The sequence below is a fragment of the Danio rerio genome, chromosome 18 (genome assembly GCF_052040795.2).
Source record: "Danio rerio strain M-AB ecotype USA chromosome 18, GRCz13ab, whole genome shotgun sequence".
Classification (NCBI taxonomy): Eukaryota; Metazoa; Chordata; class Actinopteri; order Cypriniformes; family Danionidae; genus Danio; species Danio rerio.
This window is the reverse complement of record NC_141038.1, coordinates 21,573,311-21,597,500: the sequence shown is the minus strand read 5'-3', so window position 1 is coordinate 21,597,500 and position 24,190 is coordinate 21,573,311. Positions and strand designations below refer to the sequence as shown.

Sequence of the window (24,190 nt, the reverse complement as noted above, 5' to 3'; positions counted from 1 at the left end):
AAGCTTTTATCACTGAAGAGATGAGATGCAAAAACCTCTAAATGTCGTCTGAAATTTTCTCCTAAAATAATATTTTTTTTTAGCCTCCCATGTTTATGTTCAGTTATTTCACTTTTAAGGCAATAAACAGAACGTATCCATCACTATAAAAGTAAAACTATTGAGCCTACACACAGCAGTCAGAAAAAAAGTAATTTTAGAAGAAAATATCAAACACCATTTAGAGGTTTTTGCATCTAAACTCTTCAATTGTTCATTTATTTAAACAAAATAATACTGGTTCATTTTTTATCAGTTACATTAAGTCATGTACAGTATATAACTGATTGATTTTAGCATGAAGTTATAATTACTTATTCAGACATAGTACTACTAAATCAGCAGTTTAACATATCAAATATTATTTTATATAATATATCTTTTTAAATAGCAGATAGCATTTAAGTTTATTGTTTTTAATTCATTTGGACAAAATGGTATAGAATTTAAATATCAGCCATTTATCATTGTCATTTGAATTTTTCAGTATTTTTGTAACATTTAAAAATGACAGATATAGGCTATTAGTCTCGTTAATTATTTCAATGATTTATTTAAAATATTATTACATGTTTTATGAATTTACAAAATGCAAAATGCTATGTAACGTGAACATCAGCCATTTATCAGTGATTAAATTTTTCATCTGTTTAGGATGTGAATTGACTTTTTAAATTAAATGTCTGACAAAACAGTACATCATTTTAATACTGGCCATTTAAATTGATCACAAGTTTAGTGTTGCTCTATTTCTATGTCAAATTTCAAACTTTAATCTTACACATTTAATATGAAAGCTTAACATTTTTACAGTATATTTACAATAATTTATGTCAATGTCCAATATTGTAATCTGGGTGCAGATCTGAGTTCGCCATGATGACAGTAAATAATATTTGATTAGATATTTTTCAAGACACTTCTATACAGCTCAAAGTGACATTTGAAGGCTTAACTAGGTTAACTGGGCAGGTTAGGGTAATTAGGCAAGTTATTGTATAAGATGTTTTGTTCCGTAGACTATCGAAAAAATATAGCTTAAAGAGGCTAATAATTTTGACCGTAAAATGGTTTTTACAATTTTTAAAACTGCTTTTATTCTAGCCGAAATAAAACAATAAGACTTTCTCCAGAATAAAAAATATTATCAGACATACTGTGAAAATTTCCTGGCTCTGTTATCTATAATTTGGGAAATATTTAAAAAAGAATAAAGAATTCATAGGGGGGCTAATAATTCTGACTTCAACTGTATACATAGTCCTAATTTTGTAGATAAAGATTTGTTAAATCAATCTTTTTAAATTATTGTACATAAGTACACATTCAATAATACCAATGTACCTCAGACACATGATCAGATGATGTGCTCTCCTGATTCACAGCTGTGTGACATTTGCTTTTCATTTCAGTTTTCTTCACATTTTCCCCTGCAGATCCAGCGTCTTCAGCCTGTGCTCTGATACTCTCACTAGACGATGACACTTGGTTATGCTGCACCTCACTAGAGCATGACCTCTGTTCTTCAGTCTGAACGCCCTCTTCTTTAGTGTTTGGGACTTTGTTTGGTCTCCTCTCCATCTCTGCCAGAGCCACTTTGAGTTGCTCTACCTCTTTTTCCTTTTCCTTTTCCTTTCCTGCAGCAGGAACAAACCTAGCCTGCAGAGCCTCCTGAATAGTATCCAGTTCTAATTTTTGCTCTTGAAGTTCTGTCAGCAAGCTCTGGTTCTCCTCCAGAATGCACTGGTGCTTCAGTAGAGCCTCGTTGGCTTTGGTTTCAACCTGTTTCAGTGCATCACTCAGCGAGCTAGCTATAACTGCATGCTCGTCCTTGCTAATGTAGTTCTCCAGATCAACATTATCTCCACACGTCTCAGTGATGGTGCTCTTTTCATGTTTACTGCACCATTCTGATGGAGTCTGAGCTTCTTTACAAAACATCTCTGCATGGTTGGTCTCTATATCTGCTAGCCTGGTTCTCAATGTGTTTATTAGCTCTTCCCTACTGAGCAGCTCCTGAGAAAGCCGGCTGAGTTCCTGCATCAAGGAGTTCTGATTCTCCTTCTGCTTCTCCACATCCCTCCTGCTTTGATGGAGCTCCTTTTGCATTCTTCCCAGTTCGGCTACGGCTGCCTCCCGCTGACCTTTAACCTCATGAAGCTGGACTCTCAGCTCCTCCACCAAGTGTTCTCTGACGGCCATTAGATGAGCTTGCATTTGCCTGACGCGGGATTCTGATCCTGCCATCCTCCTCTGAACCTCACCCAAGGCCTCCTCCAGCTCCCATGCTCTGTTGTGGGATGCGTGAAGAGCTTGTTCGCTGGATCTTCTCAGTGCTTCATATTCCTGAGCCCGCAGAGCTAGTGCCGCATCCAGCTTGTGCACCTCAGCCTCTGCTGCTTCTTGTCTTCGTCTAGCGTCTCGTAGTTCTCTCCTGAGGGCCTCCACCTCGCCGGGCAATAACTCCATCGGGGCAGATCTCATGGGTGCTGGAGCCGACTGTGGGGGCCTGACCTGAATAATTCACAAGGCTAATGTTAAAGTAAAACACACTCTTTCATGTCTCGATTTTAATTCAACAGCAGTAAATGTTCAGTTTGATGAATATGGGATATAAAATATGGATGACATCGATTGAGGATTTTGCCCTTTAATCTCTATATACTGTCAGGAAAGTGCTTGCATTATAAAAGTGATTCAGCCACGTTACTTGAGTCACTGAAATAAAAAAAAAAAAATTATTTAGTGGTTTTTATTTAGTTTTGTTGTATTTTTTTTCTACGAAATTTTTTATGAAATTCAACATTGTACTTGCCAGTTCGTAACTGGTTAAATCTACATGCATTTGTTTAGTGAAAATAGTTTTTGTATGTTAAAGAGCTCCTATTTTGGGTTTCTGAAAATTACTGTCCAACACAGCTCTAAATGAATGAAAACATCCAGCTGAGGTTTAAATCTAAGTGCACGTTGTTTAAATATGATCAATTTTTATTCATAAAAGATTTGACTCCGAGTCATTTAAATGATTCGCCGCTCATCGGGATCTTTTGCCTGTTCGTACCAACATAAACACGAAAAAAATACCAAATATGAACTACTGGATCTGGTAAAACGTGAATGCGTCTTTCCTTTCAGACACTAGCGTAGTGTGAGGGATCATGGGATTGATCATGATGAAAAGATTACTCTCACTGAAAGTTGGCAATACTGTGAGGAATAAATGGTTAAAGTTCATTTTCACAACAACACCACAGTACAGCAAACCTAGTACTGTGTTTGTTCCTGTCATTTTTCAGATGATTGATACAATAACCTACGCTGCAGCATGGGATTTGCAAGCCATTTGTTATAAAAGGAAGGACCAGCAAAGACTAATGTATGGGACCTTGTCAGTTACACAGTTTGTATAGACCAGTTTCTTCCTCCTCCAGATCATGTAAGTGTTTCTCCTTCCTACACAACGTGACGTGTGATTAAAATGGTTGCCTCGTTTTCTGTAGTTTGCAAAATATGTATTTAATTGTGTAGTAACTTACAATCGCTCTGCGCAGCATGTAATGATGTATCTGTTATAGATCAGTGCGTGCAATGTGTCTCTCAGGTTAAATCTGTATGGGGCCATTTCACATATCGCATCAAAGACCATGTTGAAAACGCGACGCGTGCTTCTTCCTTTAATGTTTTAAATGCGTTTTGACTACTTGGGCGCTTCTCTCTGTCTTGCGCTGAATCACAACAGACTGGGTCATCGAACCAATCGGCACAGTTTAGCCTCACGTTAGGGGTTTGGAAACAAATGAATCACTGAACGAATCATATGGCAGTCATTGGGATAATTAGGTAAAAATAAATGCATATTATAAGACAATAAAAGTGTTTTCTGACCTTGAATGCAGATCAGCCTTTTGTTGGACACCCAGAAAATAAAAATACGACCTTTTATAATGCATAATAGGCGCTCCTTGACTTATGCTATTTATTGCTGTGTCATTAGTTTGTTTTTCTGAAAGTCCTGTTATACCATCATCACATTTATAAGATATAAATTTATACTAGGGAAAAATAAAAATAAAAAATTTAACAGCTTTGCATATTTTAAAATAAGTAGTAAAAATTAATTCATTGATATATATAAACTCCTAACTTTGTATTTAGAGTAAAACTTAAAACTCGCAATTTTGATAAAATAAGTGGGTTAACTGGGAAACTATAAACCCGTTACAGTTTCAAGGAGAAAAACAATCTGAATTCATAAACATTTTTCAGACTTGACAGCAATTCTAGCCAGCAGCTAGATCTCTGCAACTCTCATATAGTCTCCAAGCAATGTTGCGCCCAGTGAGTACCTGGATGGGAGACCACAGGGGAAAGCTTGGTTGCTGCAGGAAGTAGTGTTAGTAAGACCAGCAGGGGGCACTCAATCTGGAGTTTGTGTGTGTCCTAACGCCCCAGTATATTGATGGAGCCTCTGTTCATACTGGTCAACAAGCACGGTCTTTTGGATGAAACGTTAAACCAAAGTCCTGATTCTTTGTGGTCGTTAAAAAAAAATAATAATAAAAAAATAAAAAAATCACAGGATGTCCTTCGAAAAAGAGTAGGGGTTTAACTTCTGACCAAATTTGCCCATTGACCTTTGTCCATCCCCATATAATAATTGGCTGCACCAATCAGCTGGTGTGTGGTGTGAGGTCTGGCGCAATATGGCCGCCATCACGTCATCCAAATGCTACACACAGGTGGTGGATGAGATTCCCCCCAAAATTGTATAAAGTGCTTTGAGTGTGCAGAAAAGCGCTATATAAATGCAAGGAATTATTACTATTATTATTTATTATTATATTTAAAACTAAATGTCAGTGTAAAATAGAAGGGAATAATTCACACAAGCAGCCGTATACTAGGCCACAAACAGCACCAGACAAAGAACAACAGAAACAGAGCGAAATATACGAAGTAAAAAACTAACAAACTAAATCATAGATGTGCAACTATGATGACAAATAGAAACATGCTGAAAAACCATGCAAAAGGAGACACAGGAAACTCAGACCAAGTCTTCAGCATTTAAAACAAGATGAGAAATTGTGCATTTCTGAAAACAATAGGAATGATGAAATATTTATTTTGAATTGCATTAATCTATTTTATGGTAAATATTGACCTTAAAGTAAAATGTAAATCTTATCATAAAAATAAACAGACAGAGTGAGAAGGATATCAAGGTCATATGCATATTAAGCAAAGCATTAACTAAACCTAAAAGTACATACTGCTCCTATTTAGGAGAACACTGCAGAGACAAAATCAAGACCATTTACCTGTGTTGCATCCAGATTATGACCTTGTTTGACACCTTTTCCTTTAGGGAACAGAAAATAGGTTTAAAACATTAGAGCCCAGAGCTGGAAAGATTTTGTGATATAACTGATTGCAATCCTGATCCTCTGCCGTGATAAAAATAAACATTATAAAAAATAAAATAAATAAAAGCAGAAGTACTCAGTTACCTTCATTGGAGTGACTGCCATGTTCCCTCTGTAAATCAGACACAACCTTTTACTGATGACATTCTCAACTGATTACAGGACTGCAATCAGCTGCCTGATAGCAGACTTAATCAAATGTTATGCGCTAAAGAAACTCACTGTTACGGGCTCTGATAAAACTTTTTCTGCCTTTACTGATCCTGCTTTGGTCCAGCCAATCCCTGCCGGTGGGGGTTTAGCCTGTGAATTCAGATGTAAAACAAATTAATAACAATAAAAATGAATTAACATTATATAATTATGAATAAACTCATTCTCAGTTAACAGTCAACACTCTGAAAACATTCAGTAAAATAAGCAAATGTAAAATTAGTAAAATGTTAATGTCAGCATGCAACATTGAAATAAAGTTTCAAGAACATTCCTGTTACTTTGGTAGAAAAGTGTTTGAAAACATCAAAATAATGTGAATGGAATGATCTAATAGCATTTTGAATAATATCCTGACAACATTAATATAACGTGCATGGAACGTTCTAATAGCATTTTAAATAATCTTCTGAAAGCATTAATATAACATGAGACTGAAATGCTATAACCAAAAAAAGCTGGATGCTTTGAACATTCTAAAAATCTTCTATTATACAATCTGTATAACTTACTTAGAATGTTAGGGAAAAGTACATTAATTTAATGTGAATTAAATATTCTAACGATGTCTTAAATAACATTCTGAGAGCATTAATATAACATGAGACTGAAATATTATGAAAGTATTTTGAATTACATTCTAATAAACCACCAAAAAATAATACATTAAACATTCGAAACATCCAGCTTTTTCATAAAGAACAAATGAAAAATAAGATGGAATGACTTAATGGGAAGTTAGGGGAATGTTTTTAGAAGCTAAAATTGTTTGCAGGGTCTATGGCTTTTGTTTTGTATTAAAGGGAGGGTTCACACAAAATTAAAAAAAAAATCACTGTTAATTTACTTTCCTTTAGGCCACTCAAGATGTTTCTTCTTCAGTATTGAATTAAAAATCTCAATGTATCATTAGGAGCCATGGGTATTAATATTGATTTGTCTGACAATATTTTTAGACTCTTACAGTGCTGATTGCTATATGCCTGTATTTTATAAATCACACCACAGTTTTATCCAAAAAAAAAAACTAATAATAATAATAATATTTGTGGAAAAATAATGAATATATTAAATTAATCCCATGAGCTTGGGCGAATCCATTCATATATCTCAGCAATGACTCAAATAACTTAATAATAAGGTCATCTCATCTGAAATGGCAAGGAAGCATTCTTGCAAGACTCCCAGAGTTCAAGATTCTTTAGATTCATCTCTAATGCCTCCTTCATGCTCAATATAGTTCATGTCTGGTGACTGGACTGGCCAATTCTGGAGTAGATTGACCGTCTTTACTTTCAGAAACTCTGATATAAAGGCTGAAGTATAAGAAGTGTTGTCCTGCTGCAGAATTTGCACTCTCCAGTGGTTTGTAATGTAATGGGCAGCCTTGATACCTCAGGCTATTGGTATTGCCATCCACTCTGCAGATCTCTCGTATGCCCCGATACTGAATGTAACCCCAAACCATGATTCTTTCTTCACCAACTTAACTGATTTCTGTGAGAATTTAGGGTCCTTGTGGGTTCCAGTAGGTCTTCTGCAGTATTTGTGAGGATTAGGATACAGTTCAACAGATGATTCATCAGAAAAATCTACTTTCAACCACTTTTCCAAATGATCAACTAGAAGTCTAGTTATTATTTGTTGTCCTTACAACTAGGATTGAAGTCAAAACTGTCAATTACAACAGTTTTTGCGGTTGTTATTCTATAGGCAATCTATCAGCACTGCATATAACAACATAATATATATTTGACCAAACCACATATTCACCTTTCCCAATTAACTTTTTGTATGCTTCCTAACACAGGTTATAGTGCAAACACTTTTTCATGTTTTATAAAAATAATGAATTTCTTCAGAAAGAAAGAAATCTACATTTTGGTACACTCAAGTGTGTATTCAAATCCATAATAGATATATTTCTGTAACAATTCCTTACAAATAAATGCACCTCTCAACAACACTTCATGGAACAAGTCCTGAAGGTTAAATCAATATGTCAGAATTGAAAAAAACTATTTTGATGCACATGAGCAAAAACAATCGGTATTCCTCTCCATCAACAGCTGCAGAAGACATTAAATTTCATCAGATTGATTTCCATCGCTGCAGAGATTGACCAGTCATCCTCAAGTGGCTGTGAAGTAGGATGGCTTTAATTAAAGTGCACTGCGATTGCCGTTTAAGACTCTAGATGGCAGTGAAATCAATAAAAGCTTTTGAGTTCGTTTGTCTGCAGCAAACCCATGGCCTTACTGTCTACTGTAAACTTCCTCTTCAGTCTTGAATATTTCAACTTGATCGTGAATATGCATATGATAAACAGATAATCTGTCAGCTAAAACTTTAACGTTACCTGTGTAGTCCTCTGTGAACTGCCAATGTCTTTAGCTGAAAACAAAATAGGGAGAAATGCAAATGCATATTAGGCTTTTGTTGCAAATGCACAAACATTGAAGTGGATTATTTTAAATGTCACGAATATGCCTTCATTTCATGCAAGCCAATTTCCATCACAGAACAACAACAAAAAATAAAGATATACAAAAAACCTGCAATGCATAAAAAGATAAAACATAAGATAAAACATAATTTGTTATGCAAAACTTACAATCATTTTTATATATATTTTTACAGATATAAATTCATCTAACCGTTTCATCTATCTATCTATCTATCCATCCATCCATCCATCCATCCATCCATCCATCCATCTATCTATCTATCTATCTATCTATCTATCTATCTATCTATCTATCTATCTATCTATCTATCTATCTATCTATCTATCTATCTATCTATCTATCTAATTTGTGTGACAATTTTTAATAAGAACCTATTATTATTATTATTATTATTAGGTGAGGCAGATTAAACAATATTAAAAGCATCATTCAGAGACAGTGATCTAAGAATCAGCAGCTGATGTGCTTAGAGTAAGTTTCTTCTTGAAATTATTTTTCTCTTTAATTTTCTTTCTTGAAATTGGAAATCAGGCTTGTCAACTCGTGAAAATGGATTTTCTGTTAGTGTTTGGATCTGTGAAGTCTCTGTGAGCACAGCAGGAACTGAATCTATCAGACACGTCTCTGTAATGACACGACATAATCCAGAAATGACAGTGCACTACTGGTTCATGGTTTAAACTCAACTGACCTGCTATGTGCATGACCAGCAGGTCCAGTAAAAGCTACATGAGAGGATAACAAGAGCACCACTTTGCCCTGCCTTGCTGAAAAATACTGCATGGCCTCAAGATTAAGTGGCGTTTCATTTCACCGTGTGCATGTGTATTGCTTAAAAACAGGACAAAATGTTCAGTTCCATTTCAAACTGTTACCTTTAGTTTTTTTGTGTTTAACACCTTGCCAGCTTCTATCAACATTTTTATGGAGAGTAAAAAGTACACTGGAGATATAGATTATCTTAAAGTATTACATTTAATTTTACAGTTTGAGACCTGTGCAATAGAGCACGCTTCACAGTATACAAACAGACCACGTGGGAGGATCTTCTACAAGATTTAAAAACTAGAATGTCATCCTGGAGTGTTACCTTTTGCACTTTCCAGTGCATGTTGGACAAGTGTGATCAAGTCCTGTTTCTGGCTTTTTCTGGCATAGTGATAGGCGTCATGCCCATGAACATCCATAGCAAAAACATCAGCCTTAGTCTTCAGGATTATCTCCACCGCTTCTTTACAGGAGTTCTCACAAGCTAAGATTAGCGCAGTCCTAGACAGATTACCAACAAATAAATCACAAAATAAGACGTGGGGCAGAGGGAGAAACTATTAATCAATTGTTATGGTATCTACTTAAGAAATAACAAGATATGGCTATTTTTGTGAAGGTTAACAAATCTCTTTATTTGCATTAGCTTTTTCTAAGTGACCCATTGATTTAAATATTTTTATATCATTTATAAAAAAAATACTGTTTAAATTTTAATTAACTTAATTTGTTAAAGCAATGCAATCTGAGAAACTTGACGCATAACCCTGCGTTTCCAGTCTGACGCATTTGCGTGCGTATGAATGGAAGTCTATGGGAGGAAAAGCCCAGTGCGGTCAGCAGCTTTACCTGTAGGTTTCAAATAAGCCTGAAGGACTCAATGAGTTTGATCAGGTGTGTTTAATTAGGGTTGGAACTAAACTGTGCAGGGCTGCGGCCCTCCAGGAATTGAGTTTGACATCCTTGCATTAGACCATTAGCATCTCACTCAAATTTTGTAGGAGTTTTAATCAACATTTTTTTTAAAAACAAATCAACTTAAAATTTGAAAGCAATTTAACCTCTTAAAGTTAAGTGCTGTTTTGGGGTTTCCGCCTTAAATTTTGCCAACCCAATTTAAAAAGCTTCCCATATCCACATGCGGAGGTGTAAATGCAAAAGTTTGGATTCATTTTGAAGAAAACTCTTTCAATTTTCAGAAAACACTGTTAAAAGTAATTAAAATAATAGTTTATTTTGTTTGTATTTTATTAACCACTAAAAAAAAAGGCTTTTTTTGGGTAACTCAAATTTGAAAGTGTTCCTTTTAGGTTCTGTGTGGTCTAGGTTGATTTAATTATTATTTTTTGGTTCCTGCACATGTCAGTAAAAATAAGAAAACAGAAAATGTCTCTATCATAGTTTATACAAAAGTTATTCTATTCCAACTGATGAGAGAATGGAACCACTTATGGTGGTATTGAGCCAGTACGGACCTTTAAAATTTAAAGAATGCAGAAGTAAATGAGAGTTTATTAAAGCTGGACTCTTCTGTAGATGCATTGTGTACAATGAAGAAAAGTTGTTATTTTCTAGGCCAACTTGGCTAGGAACTATACTGTGCACTGTGTGAAATCATTGTGACGGCTGGATTCTAGATGCCTGCTTATCGGCTCATTAATGCAAATATCTGTACAGCCAATCACACACTTTGCATGTGATTTGTACCAGAGATGTTAAAAAACTGCTAGCTTCTTACTGTCAGCGTACCGCTTTGAATAGTATTTGGTAATTCAATTTTGTTCTCAAATTTCATAGTCTTTTATGCATTTTACTAATACAAATGCTTAATTCAGTCTTTAGTGTGAACCCAGCATAAATGGCTTTTATCACCGCATTTGGGTTCAGCTTGCCCTTAATATGCATTACAGTGCAAAATTATTATTATTAAGATTTTTTTTTTTTAAACAAAAGGCAGTGAAAAGTAGACATGGCCTCAGAGGTCAGAGGACTGGTTAAAGCTCATACAAAGGCAGCAATAACTCAAATACTTAATGCATAAAACCTCCTCTGAACATCAAACACATCAAACCTTAAAGCAGGTGAGCTACAGCATCAGAAAACAACAATGGTGTTCCTGCTCTTCACTAAGACTAAGATTCACTATTCACAAGGTTCACCAAAATCATGAAAATTTCATGTAAATCCTGGATCAATCCTGCCTTGTATTAAAGGTGCAGGCTGGTTATGGTCGTCTAAGGAACATTTTCCACAGTGTATCCATCTTGTGATCCCTCGATCCAGCAGGTTAATACATCATGTCATAAAGCTCAAATCTTTCAAACTGGTGACTTTGAAATGAAATTAGGTTTGCTGTAAAATGGCCTCTACAGCCACCAGACCTTATAGAATAAGTTTGGGGCGTGCTGGAAAAGGGGGTTGACGTCATAAAAGTGAAGTGACAAAATTGCTACACGTCAACATGGAATTGCAAGGAATACCTACTAAAGAGGCCAGCAAGAGCAAGTTGCATGTTTAGTACAAACTGTGTGTAAAAACTAAGTAGCTTGTAATGCTTCCAGTAAGGGCAAATCACAGAAGCCCTTTCAGAAGATGCATCTGTAAAGCTAAAAGGCCAATCGGTTGGAGTTTTTAAGAACATTCTTTACAATTTTGATTATGCTCACAATGGACAGCATGACTTCATCAGCAAAGAACAAAAGTCTCCAAAAATTTAAAAATACATAATAGGGACCATAAACACTATGAAGAACTGTTGAAACATAAAACTACAGCAGCTATGTGTATTCAGACCTCAACATCTACCTTGGATAACCTGTTCCCTAAAATAACAGACGAGAGAGAACTTCACAAAGCTAACATCCATGAAAGAGCTGAAACTGCTAAAACTTTAATCACAGACACTTATGCTGAAATGCCAAAAAGATGGTGTCATGCTCATAAAACATGGAAAGCACTTGCACCAAGATGAACTTGAATATTACGAAGCTACTCTGGGCAGTTTTTGAAAAATAAAAATGAAAAGCCCTTTCCCTTCTCCAGCATCTGCGATTAAAAACATTTCACTGGAGGCTATTCAAAAGCTGGTTTGATTTCACTCTTTGAAGGTTGGAATTAAATCAACTGGAATTAACTTTGACTGCTGAATTAAAGGCAAGTGGTGGTAAATCACCTCATCAGACGTTCACAATATTTTATGAACACCTTTAATGTATATAGCAAATCTTCTTTAGCTATAATATTGGATGCAATACAAGTGTGCCATGCAGCATTCAGCATTGTTCCTAAAGCTGTTTTTTTTCACAGTCAGTGTACAAATGTTAGCGTATGCCACTTCAATAGGAAAAAAGAAGGTGACTTTCTAAGGACGTAGTGCAGATTTTCACATTATGTCCCTTCAGATTCGTTTAAAAACTGGAACTGAGTGCAAATATGCACTGGAATATAAAATGTAATCTTCCTCCTCTGGCTTTTGCTTTGATTATACAGCTAAAACAGAAAAGAAAACAAAAAATATATATAATAAATTCAGAAAATAATTATTTTAAAACATTTCCCTAACTTGTTTTGCTTGTCTCGGACAACGGTGCGAGCACCATACTGAATGAGTATCTGGCAGGCTGCTGGTTGGCTCATCTTAGCCGCAAGCAATAAAGGTGATCGACCATCCTGCAAAAAAGAAAATCCCAAAAATCCTAAATCAATTTTTTAATCTACTATTTATTTATTTAGTTGTTTCTGAACTTACTGCATCAACAGCATCAACAGATGCGCCGCTGTCACAGAGCACTTTGATGGTAGCTTTGCAGCCTAGATATGCTGAAAACAAAAGCAAGACACAAGACGTTATAATTTTCTGATCAAGCCTGACAAGTAGAAGCTATATCAGTCCTTTTGTGCAAATGAAAGATTTATAATGACCGATCTGCTCAAAACAATGACAACAACAAATCTGACACACACCCAAAGAATGAAAGAACTCATTATTTAGAGCTTCAGAATGCAAAAGAAAAAGCTCCAAGCCACTGGAACACTTCAAATATTTAAGATTGTAGAAAGTCCTGTAGGCCTAAAACATATTTGCATGTTAATAAATCAACATGAATTAAACACTTCTGTAAAATATTACATGAGGCCATGCTTATAAAAGCTTTCTTCCCTTAACAGTGTGCGCACAAATAGTTTTAAGTCAAGTTGTTTGAACTGGTCATGAGATTATTCACCAGACTAAACAATAAAACAAAAGTTATATAACATTTTATATATTTAAATATTTATTATATTTTTCAATGCATACGCCTACAATTAAAATATATGTTAAATTTAGGATGAGGATGAAATGTAGGAAGAAATATGCACAAGTTATCATAATGTCAGGAGTTCGACTGGAAGATGAAGATGAGGTTCTTCGGAGTTCCATTTGTGGTTGCTAAATTCGATAGTTTTTTTACAATTATCACAGTGCTGGAGAGATTGTGGAGAAGTGGGGGATTGTGTTTACATATTTTGGGAATGTCCCAACATACAAGTGTATGGGCAGAAGGTTGAAAGGGAGATTGGTAAAGTTTTAGGATACGACATAACTGCACCAAGTGTTTTTATTTTTTATTTTTTGCTTGATGGCTTCCCACTGATCAGTTCAGAAAGTCTGATCTATTTGCACTACATAAATTATTAATAACCGCTAAGAACATAATTTCTGTAAACTGGATGATGACCCACCGACCTACTTTGACAGAATGGACACAGAGGCTAAATCAAATACACACAGTTGAAGTCAGAATTATTAGCCCCTCTTTAAAAATGTTTTTCTTTTTTAAATATTTCCCAAATGATGTTTAACAGAGCAAGGAAATTTTCACAGTATGTCTGATAATATTTTTTCTTCCGGATAAAGTCTTATTTGTTTTATTTCAGCAAGAAAAAAAGCAGTTTTTAATTTTAAAAAAAAACTATTTAAGGTCCAAATTATTAGCCCTTTTAAGCTAACTGTTTTTCCAATAGTCTACAGAACAGACCATCGTTATACAATTACTTACCATAATTATCCTAATCTGCCTAGTTAACCTAATTAACCTAGCTAAGCCTTTATATGTCACTTTAAGCTGTATAGACGTGTTTTGAAAAATATCTAGTTAAATATTATTTACTGTCATCATGGAATAGATAAATTACAGCTTTAAATAAATCTAAAACAAGTTATTAGAAATGAGTTGTATTTAGTAATGTGTTAAATAAATATTTTCTCCGTTTAACAGAAATTGTGGAAAAAATAAACAGGGGGCTAATAATTCAGGGGGGAAAATAATTCTGACTTAAATTGTATATATTTGAGAAAATGACTTTGCAGTTGAAATCAGACATTTTCCAACAAACCTGGGATATTAATCGAAACATTTACTTGATCTTTCAAATGTTGTCAGGGACTTTGTTGTAGTTATTGTCTTTATGTTGGAGTTTCTTTATTTCTATCTACTTTTTTCTTCTTTTTTTAGTTGTCATTATTTATTTACTATTATAATCTATCTATTATTATTTTTATCTTTTTGTTTATTTTTTTATGAATGTAAGCATTCTTAGTAAATGTTATGTGTATACTATGTTTTTAAAAATTTTATAAAAAAAGCAAAAAAAAAGAAGAAAAATGTTGAAACAATAGCCATTGACTTCTATAGATTTTTGTTTGCTATAAAAGTACATTTTAAAAGTAAGCATGGTCCACTTCCCGTCAGTTGCTTTGACACGTCAACGCGGCCACCATCTATTATAATGTCTATGGTAATGCCAGTCTCTGTTCAAGATTTGAAAAATGAATGTTGCATCTAAGACTAAAGTTGTTCTCTGAAGATGTTGAAGCATCTCATTTACAATAAAGCAAGCACCCTGATTTGTTCGAACCAAGTCTTTCTCATGAATTAATGAACAGATGTGTTGAAAACTCAATGACGTCCCTATGTACGGGCTGCTTCAGACAGCCAATCTCCACACTGGAATTTGCACAATAATCTCATGGCTGTGACGTTGCTTCAAAATTTTTTTTTAAACCGGAAGAACGAATTTGAACTAAACAACGCAAAAACAACCAATTTCACTTGTTAGCTAAATATATGCGTCTCAATAGTGTTTTTAGCACCGTGGAACACATACAGTTGAAGTCAGAATTATTCGCCTCCCTTTAATTTTTTTTTTCTTTTTTTACATTTTTCCCAAATGATGTTTAACAGATTAAGGAAAATTAACAGAATGTCTGATAATATTTTTTCTTCTACAAACAGTCTTATTTGTTTTTTTAAGCAAGTATAAATGCAGTTATTCATTTTTTAAACACCATTTTAAGGACAACATTTTTAGCCCTTTTAAGCTAATTTTTTCCCCCCGACTGTCTACAGAACAAACCATCATTATACAATAACTTGCCTAATTACCCTAACCTGCATAGTTAACCAAATTAACCTAGTTAAGCCTTTAAATGTCACTTTAAACTGTATAAAAGTGTCTTAAAAAATATCTAGTCAAATATTATTTACTGTCATTATGGCAAAGATAAAATAAATATTTAAATAAATCTTAAGTTGGGTGGAGGTTGGGGGGGGGTTGAAGAGTGGATCTTCTTTTGTTTATTGAAAGAATATTGTAAAGATGCTGTGACCACTCACATGTAAAAATCAATAAAAACTTAAATCACAAAAAAATACAACTAAAATAAGTTATTAGAAATGGGTTGTATTTAGAAATGTGTTGATAAATAATCTTCTCTTTGTTTGACTGAAATTGGGGAAAAAAATAAACAGTGGTTATAATAATTTAGGGGGGCTACTAATTCTGACTTCAACTGTATATGACTGTCAGCATCTCAAAAAATGTGTTTTGGTGTTTCGTGACCCTTTAAAGGGCACCTATGGTAAAAAATCAACTTTTTAAGCTGTTTGGACAGACGTGTGTAGGTATAGTGTATAGACATCCTATTGTATATAGTCCCTTTTCTTCCAATTTAACAACATAAAAACAGTGGACCAATTGGACGTATAAGTGCGGCCCCGCCCACTAATATTGATTGACAGGCGCACAGTACCACATCCTCAGTTTGTCGTTTCATGTCAACCATTTTCAGCGTGTGAGTCAAAGCGATGTCACCAAAGGAATACCCTTGCTCTATTTTTAGATGTAAGGCTCTTTGGTGTAAACACAAAATGCATCCATACCTGCCAACAATCCTGTTTTTCCCAGGAGTCTCCCGTATTTCAGACCCATCTCCCAATTTTGTTCCCGGAAAACAAAGTTTTCCTCAGTCAAATTTAATTCAGGGTGCGTGGTTATTAGTCTCGGTATACAAGCTCAGAACTTTAAACTAGCACACAGTTGGCTGTAAAACTATACAAAGTCACAAATTATTTTGTACTGTCTGCCTGCTCTGTGTCAGAGTCGTACATGTTCGGCTGAATGCTGATACTCTCACTCATGTTGCTTCTCTCTGTCTGCCTGTCTGTTGCCAAACACAAAGCAGGGGAGCTCTTGGCTCCACCCCCTTGTTAAGTTTGGCGGGATGTCGAAACTAATTTTTATGTGAAGCAACACGCCCCTAAAACAGCGAACTGTGTACACGCCCCCAAAATAACACTTTTTAATACATTATAATAATAAAAAATCTGAATTGTGTTTTGAACTGAACCTACACTGGCACACTCAGAACCACCATAATATTAATATTAAATCTTGAAAAGGGGGTAAACTAGGTGCCCTTTAAAACATCATTTGTGTCTTCTCCTTCTGGAGCCACAAATAAAAAAGTACATTTTCATTGCATTTACTGTTCACACTTTTTGGAGCCAGGATATTATTTAATATAACTTCAGTAGTGTTTGTCTGATAAAACGCATATACAGCTTTAGCTTGGCTTAAGGGGGAGTCAATTACTTGATAATTTTCATTTTCAGTATAGTCAATTTCATAAAATAAATCCACATACCTGCATCATGCAAAGCTGTACGCCCCTGCAGGTCTATACTGTCAACAGGACATTTACTCTAGCAGAAAACAAGAAAAAAAGCAATATTATATATGCTTTCAAATCCTACATAATTTATAGTTACATAATTTATAGTTAATTCACACATGCTCGGCTAACCTTGCTGAGAAACAGAGTTAAAAACACTGAAGAAAATGTACATTACATAAATCTTTCTCTTTCATCATTATTCATCAAATGCACCTATGGAATTTAGCGCTTTTGGAACCAACGTTGCCATTTATTTCTCTTCTGCTTCTTTGATATCTTCACTTTGTCCATGTTTTTTTATATCTTTTGCTATGCTGCTTTAATGCAATTGACAGCTTATTGAAACTCATTTGCATTCATTTCCAATATTTAATTACAGCTGTAGACACATGAAAGCTTCACCAAAGAGAACTCACAAATGAACCACAGATAACACACCTCAAATTCTCAGCGTCACATTTGTGAGCAAAAGAACTGTTGCTATGATACAAAAAAGTGTAGTAAATTGCTCCAGCCTTGCCTTAAGCACGCAGCTTTATGTGGAGATCAAAAGCAAAAAGAAAGTCCAGAGAAAGAAGGAAACAAATAAACATGGGATTTAGACATAAAACAAAAAGCATAGCGGTGAAGGAAAGAAAAGAAAACGTTGAGCAGTCTTTGCCAGAGTAATCGCTGAAGGGCTGGTTATACGTCAACACTGACACATTCCAAAGTGCTTTCTCATTACTCTTTCTTCCTGCAATTGTTAGTGGGAAAACATAATGGACGTACCTGCAGCAGACTCTCCACACACACAGAGTGACCGCCGGCTGCAGCCAGATGAAGAGCTGTTTTGCCTGAGAGAGGACAAATTATTTATATTACATTACATTGTAATTACATTTACAAGCAAACATACAATACACTCCAAAAAGCTTGAAACTGTTAAACCAGAGATGCCCAAACTATAGCCCGGGGGCCATCTAAGAAGAGAGGAAGAATGATAGGCCTGGTTTAGAGATTGTGAATTAAAATTTAACGTAACCCTCTGTTTGTTTGCTAAAAGCTACCTGAAATTAAATGGTGCAAACTAATCAGATTTACTCTAAATATACATACTGTCACCTGACGGATAGAGGACAATTCAAAGCAATAGTGGATTGTGCTTCACTAGTGTATTCAGCATTGAACTCCACTGTATGATAAATGTGATTGTTCTTGTTTTTATTGCAATAAGTTATTAATTTAAATGTTATACTGCATTCGTTAATATTACTGAAAGCAATGTTTTCTAATAGATTAGGAAACTAGCCATGGCAACATTAATGTAATATAGTTTAGTACATTTAACTTCGGCACACAGCTCGCAATGATATTTGTTTTTTGGCCCTTTTTGCGAAAAAGATTGGTCACTCCTTGTTAAACTAAGTTAAAAAAAAAAAAGCTGGAAAAATGAGTGATACAGTGAAGTGTAAATCATATGCCAAAACTGAATATTGTGGATGCTAAAGAGCTGGTCAAATCTGAAAATGACATTGCTCTCAGATGTAATTATTTTTGCCTCAATTTTACTTTAACATAAAATTAAAATGTTCAAAAAAAAAAACATAAAACTCAAATTTCTTTATTAATTGACAGTCAAATTAAAAAATAATTGTGCAAAACATTTTTTTTACTTGCTAATGAGAAGTGTTGGGGACAGTTACTTCAGGAAGTAATACATTACAATATTGAGTTACTCCTCAAAAAGTAACTAGTTCCAGTACTTAGTTACTTTTTATGGAAAGTCATGCATTACTTGCATGAGTTACTTTTTTTGAGGCTTGATCTCTTTCAGAAGTTGCAAGCTTTTTTTATTATTTTTTTTTAAATAGAGGAGCTTTGCAATAAACAATATATTGTATAACCCTTATTTACTTTTAAAAAAACACATTAAAAATGTAGGTAGGATAATGTTATTTTCTGAAAACTTCCTGAGCTATACATGCTGTATATGCAGTAAGCATAAGACGATAACCGTATTCAAGATATACCGCGGTTGAAAAAGTCAAGGTTTTAAAACCTGCAAAATTTTCTGCAATACAGTTCCTAAGGTATGTGTAAGGTTTTTATTCACAATTTTTAGGACAACAGAATCTCCAGCAGAAAAGATCTCCAAAGATGCGGTTTTAAATTGTAAAAAAAATAAAATCTGTTTTTGAAATAAATGAAGACAGCAGAAGTCAATTAATAATTCAGCCTGACATGTTTACTGCTTCAAAATATTATAAATGTCTGTTAAAATAAAATATATTCTGTTTAAAAGGGAAATTTTTTTTTTTTTTTTACCCAGACATTAAAAAAGAATATATTTTAGAGCAGTAATCACAATACCGTGAAGCCAAGATATTTTTATCCAAGGTTATCATACCACCAGAATCTTAAACCGGCCCATGCCTAATATGCAGAATAATATTTTTTTTGTCTCATTAGTGAAGTTAAATCACTATCCATTCAGATAACCCCCTTTTCCTTTTCATTCATGTGTTTAAATTAATGAGAATTTCTATCACAGAAATGTAAGGCTTTCTTCATTTCTGCCTGTTTCTGCATTTTCACATTGCGGGTGGGATTCAATGTGACTTTTATTCTTTATTGCTTCATTTTAATTAAGCAATTTATTTTTTAAAGTGAATTAATTAAACTTAAAAAAAGTTACTTTGAAAGGGGCAGCACGGTGGCGCAGTGGGTAGCACAATCACCTCACAGCAAGAAGGTCGCTGGTTTGAGCCCCGGCTGGGTCAGTTGGCGTTTCTGTGTGGAGTTTGCATATTCTCCCTGTGTTCCAGGGGGATTTCCTCCAGGTGCTCTGGTTCCCCCCACAAGTCCAAAGACATGTGGTATAGGTAAATTGGACAGGCTAATATGTCCATAGTGGATGTTTCCCAATGATGGGTTGCGGCTGAAAGGGCATCCGCTGCGTATAACATATGCTGGATAAGTTGGCAGTTCATTCCGTTGTAGCGACCCTAGATTAATAAAGGGACTAAGCCGAAAATAAAATAAATGAATGAATGAATACTTAGAAAGGTAAGATTAATATGCAACCTGTAATACTTGTAATGTGTTACCCCCAACACTGCTCATGAGGCACTTTAGTCACTTTATTTTATAGTACAACTCTTACAGTAAGTATTATTTGTAGCTCAATTAACTCTTAATTTGCAGGTTATTAATATATATTAAGGTGGTAGCTGGGTTTAGGGATTGGGTAGTAGGAATGTAGAAAAAGGGATGTAGAATATAAAGTCAATACCTTAATAATAGACAAGTAATAAGCCACTAGTTAACCGTGATGATTGGTATTTAAACTAAAGTATTTTAGGAAGATTTTAGCATTTAAATTATGGCTGCAGTATTTTTTTCTATAGAAGATTTATTAAAACTCTTTAAAAAGTTCACTAAAAAGTTGTGTAATGAACGTGTTATATGGTGCAAATATTTAGCAAAATGCTGCTTTATATTTGCTATATACACACACACACATATGAATTTACACATGCTGTGATGCATTAATTGTTAATTTATTCTTAAAACATTTTTTATTAAATCATAAAATTTTCAAGGTTTATACATTGTCTCATGGTATTAGATGGCAGACAGCCTCTAAATGTTTAGTTTATTCATCAACAGAAAAAAGCCAACTAAAATATTGATCATGACTTGAGATTTAACATTTTACAAAAGTATTCTTTTAAAACAAGAACACAATACTGCAAACCAAGCCCTTAAAGGGATAGTTCACCCAAAAGATAAACATACAGCCATTATTTAATCACCCTTTACTTGTTCAAAACCTATTTCTGTTTCTTCTGTTGCTGGTTGCGGACACCTATTGACTTCCATAGTAGGATAAACAAGACGACAGAAGTCAATGAGTGCCCGCAACCAGCATTCTTCAAAATATCTTATCTTAAATATTTTGTGTTTAACAGAAAAAAGAATAGTATGACGGTTTAAAACCACATAAGGGAAAATACATTATGAAGTAATTTTTGGTAAACTATTACTTTAAGTACACACATCTTACAACTATTACCAATAAAGGTTATGCACATAAAATCAACACTGTATTGACAAAATTCACCATTTAAACTAATCCAAATTAATATATATATTCCAAATTTGCTCTATTGGCCAAAAATCCTTGTCAGTGAATCATCATGTTCTCTAGCATAATTTAAGGATTATCCAAAGAGCTTTTTTGTGCTTTTAGTGGAAACAAGACCAGCTGATCATCTCCACAAAAGAGTTCTCATGACTTGAATAGTGACCTACATATAGCACAAAATACTATTCAAAAAAACCTAAACAATGCTTCCTATTCTTCATTTCGACTTAGATTTTGGAACTTGTATTTTCATTGTGTTATGACTGCAGTTTGTCCCAAAAACACCATATGCAAATCAACTTTAAATATGCACTTTTATGTGAGTGTATTCAAAGGCAATCATTAAAGAGGAGAAGTGCAGAGACAGGAAATCTTACCGGCAGCATCTACAGCCTTCACATCGACTCCATTATCCAGAAAAACATTAAGACTATTAATGAGGCCTTTTCCAGCAGCAACATGAAACCTTTAAAAATAACACAAGGAAATTCATGACTTACCAAGCATGATTACAATCAGTAATACTGTTTTCAGTAATATGCCTATATACAGTGTTCCATATAAGTAGAAATACAACATGAGTAATATGCATTGGTATATTTAGTATATACCATTTTAGTATATAAAAATGCTGATATTTACACAGGTTATTATTATCATACTTCTACAAAAATATGCAAAATATGAATTTACAACATGGGTGTGATATTCAGGGTTTTGCGAATGACGTGGATATATTAAGAGCCAAGAGAAATTAAAGAAACATGCAACAACATGGCAGCCAATGCCTGTTTCAACATAATAGTCATCATAACCACTCCTTAAGCCTAATCCCAAATAAAGCAGGCATGATACATCAGTTTATTAGATCACAGAGACTGCTGGTAGAACAAAAGGAGGATCAACAAGATGTGGGATTTAGTTATAAAGGTGAAACATATCTCATTGGAATTAATGAAAAAGTAATAAAAATAAAATATGTAGGAACTTAGAACAAATAAAAATCACATATTTGTTCCATTATGTCTACTTGCAAATATCAGGGCAAGAAAATGCATATGTTCTGTTTGACGGAAAAATATTATCAAGTAGAAAGACTGGAAAACATGACTGAAATCCTGTCATGTGATCTGACACACCTAATGAATAACAGACGGCTTTAAAAACAGCTGACTGGAAAAGATAAAGGAAGAAAAATAGGAAAATCGTAGTCTGCATGTAACACAGCAAATAGTGTTTATTATTATCAGCACTGCACAGTGCTGTGTCTCAAATTTATGATTTTGTCAAACATCTAATTTCGTTAGACAGCTTTTACTAATGATATATTATATTCTGTTGTATTCTGTGAAACATCTTTTGATACTCTGCTTTTATGTGTTAGAAAGCTCCACTGTAATGGGATCCAGTGCTGGTATGTGATGTGATGGATTACTGCCTGACTATTTAGACAAAAAAAATTTACTTTTATTTTCATAAATCTGAATGTTTTTTTTTTTTCATTTAAAGGAAATCACAGAGCACCAGCAAATGTTTGTATACATGCGCGCGCACACATACACGCACACATACAGAGATCTGCAGTGAATAGAAACATCAACAGCATGAGGTATCAAGGCATTTGTGCTACTCATTACATTAAAAACGTTTAATCACTAATTTCTAGTAGCGAATTCATTTTTCATTATTTTAATTAGAACATTTTAATACAAAATGTTGAGATCTAAAACTGCTACAAAGCCAAAAGTTCCGAACTTGAAGTTGATATCACAAAAAATGAGAGTTAAATTAACTTTTAGAGATATGGCTAAGTCACCACGATGTCATGTCTCATGAGACATGACCAAAAATAAATTCATGATTCTTAGGCCCAATCCTAATTCTACCCCTTAGCCCTTCCCCTTATCGCTACCCCTCATTTTGAATGTTCACATGAAGGGGTAGGGGTTTCCCAACTCTCTTTATCTTGAAGGCGTAGGCCTAAGGGGAAGGGGTAGATACGGTACCCCTTGAAAGAAAGATTTTTCAGGACCACAGAACCACGGCGTAAGAAAATTTCAACAACAGCATGGCTGCATGGAGGTAAAGTGATGCACAAATCAGTATTTTTGTCATTGTTATTAATTTTTACAGCAAACAAGTATATGCTTTAATACATTCATAACGGTGTCTGTGTTTTACCATCATGTTTTTTTTAACCTTAAAATAATTTTTTTTCCATTTTGCCATCTATAATTCATAATAATAACTCCTGTATAGTGTCGATGACACTCAAATACCCTGTCAGAAAAGTCTAGTGGCTGGGAATTAGTTTTTTTACAGTGTCTGCTATAATGTCAATGTTGTTTTCATTTGAATAAATGGATAAATATGGCCAGGGTGTAAATACACAGTACAGTTATGATGTTATTCCCACAATATACTGTTATTATAACATGATGCCTTCAGTGATTTCCTGAATATAAATGAAAAAAAAATAATGCAACTGGAATAACTACAGCAGTCACCATCATCAATCTCATATAAAGAATGAGACTGCGATGACATATGATGACTTGTGCAGGTGCTGTAGTGCTGTCCCATTTCTTAGTGTGAAGGGGAAAGTCTTCAAAATTTACCCCTCAGTTTCAAGGGCCAATCGGAAGGGGTAGGGGTACAAAAATAGAATTGGGATTGGGTCTTAGTCAAAACCAGGCAAATATTTAATCACTGCAATGAACATTTCTCAACATAATTAATGATAGAAGAAAAATGAACATGAATCAATTTACTTCTTTAAACTTCTTAATCACATTGTTTTTATTCATCCCAAATACCTTTATATAACAAAACGGAATGTGTGATATTACAGAAAGTGAAAGAAACGTCTCACCAAGTTATTCTAAGACTAGGTATCACATGAAGCCTAATATCAACTTGATTCTAAATTAACCAATTAAATGACTTCTTTCAAGCTTCATGTTTCAACATTGTTTTGTGTGCTTTGTTTATCATTTTGTACTCTTATAAAAACACAGCAGCATTTTTTCACTAGAGTCTGTCAAGTCCATGGCGAAAATATCTTATTACAGATTCTAAAAGCAGTCCTACAGCTCTGTCAATTATACAATAAAGGAAAGCGCAAAGCAAACAGGGCATTCTACGAAGCTTA

The 24,190-nt window shown here is 34.3% G+C and overlaps 1 protein-coding gene across 1 annotated transcript in view; it reads right to left on the bottom strand.

The window, feature by feature from the left end:
• Nucleotides 1-24,190, bottom strand: part of uacaa (uveal autoantigen with coiled-coil domains and ankyrin repeats a) — a 36,261-nt gene that overhangs the window by 5,328 nt on the left and 6,743 nt on the right. The window contains exons 3-13 of the mRNA XM_087293137.1: nucleotides 21,417-21,505; nucleotides 17,682-17,746; nucleotides 16,881-16,938; nucleotides 12,663-12,733; nucleotides 12,477-12,583; nucleotides 9,237-9,415; nucleotides 8,038-8,072; nucleotides 5,688-5,768; nucleotides 5,550-5,577; nucleotides 5,361-5,401; nucleotides 1,384-2,553 (exon numbers count right to left, since the gene is read on the bottom strand). Of these exons, the coding sequence (XP_087149263.1) occupies nucleotides 1,384-2,553; nucleotides 5,361-5,401; nucleotides 5,550-5,577; nucleotides 5,688-5,768; nucleotides 8,038-8,072; nucleotides 9,237-9,415; nucleotides 12,477-12,583; nucleotides 12,663-12,733; nucleotides 16,881-16,938; nucleotides 17,682-17,746; nucleotides 21,417-21,505 (1,924 nt within the window). The remainder of the gene's footprint in view (nucleotides 1-1,383; nucleotides 2,554-5,360; nucleotides 5,402-5,549; nucleotides 5,578-5,687; nucleotides 5,769-8,037; nucleotides 8,073-9,236; nucleotides 9,416-12,476; nucleotides 12,584-12,662; nucleotides 12,734-16,880; nucleotides 16,939-17,681; nucleotides 17,747-21,416; nucleotides 21,506-24,190) is intronic.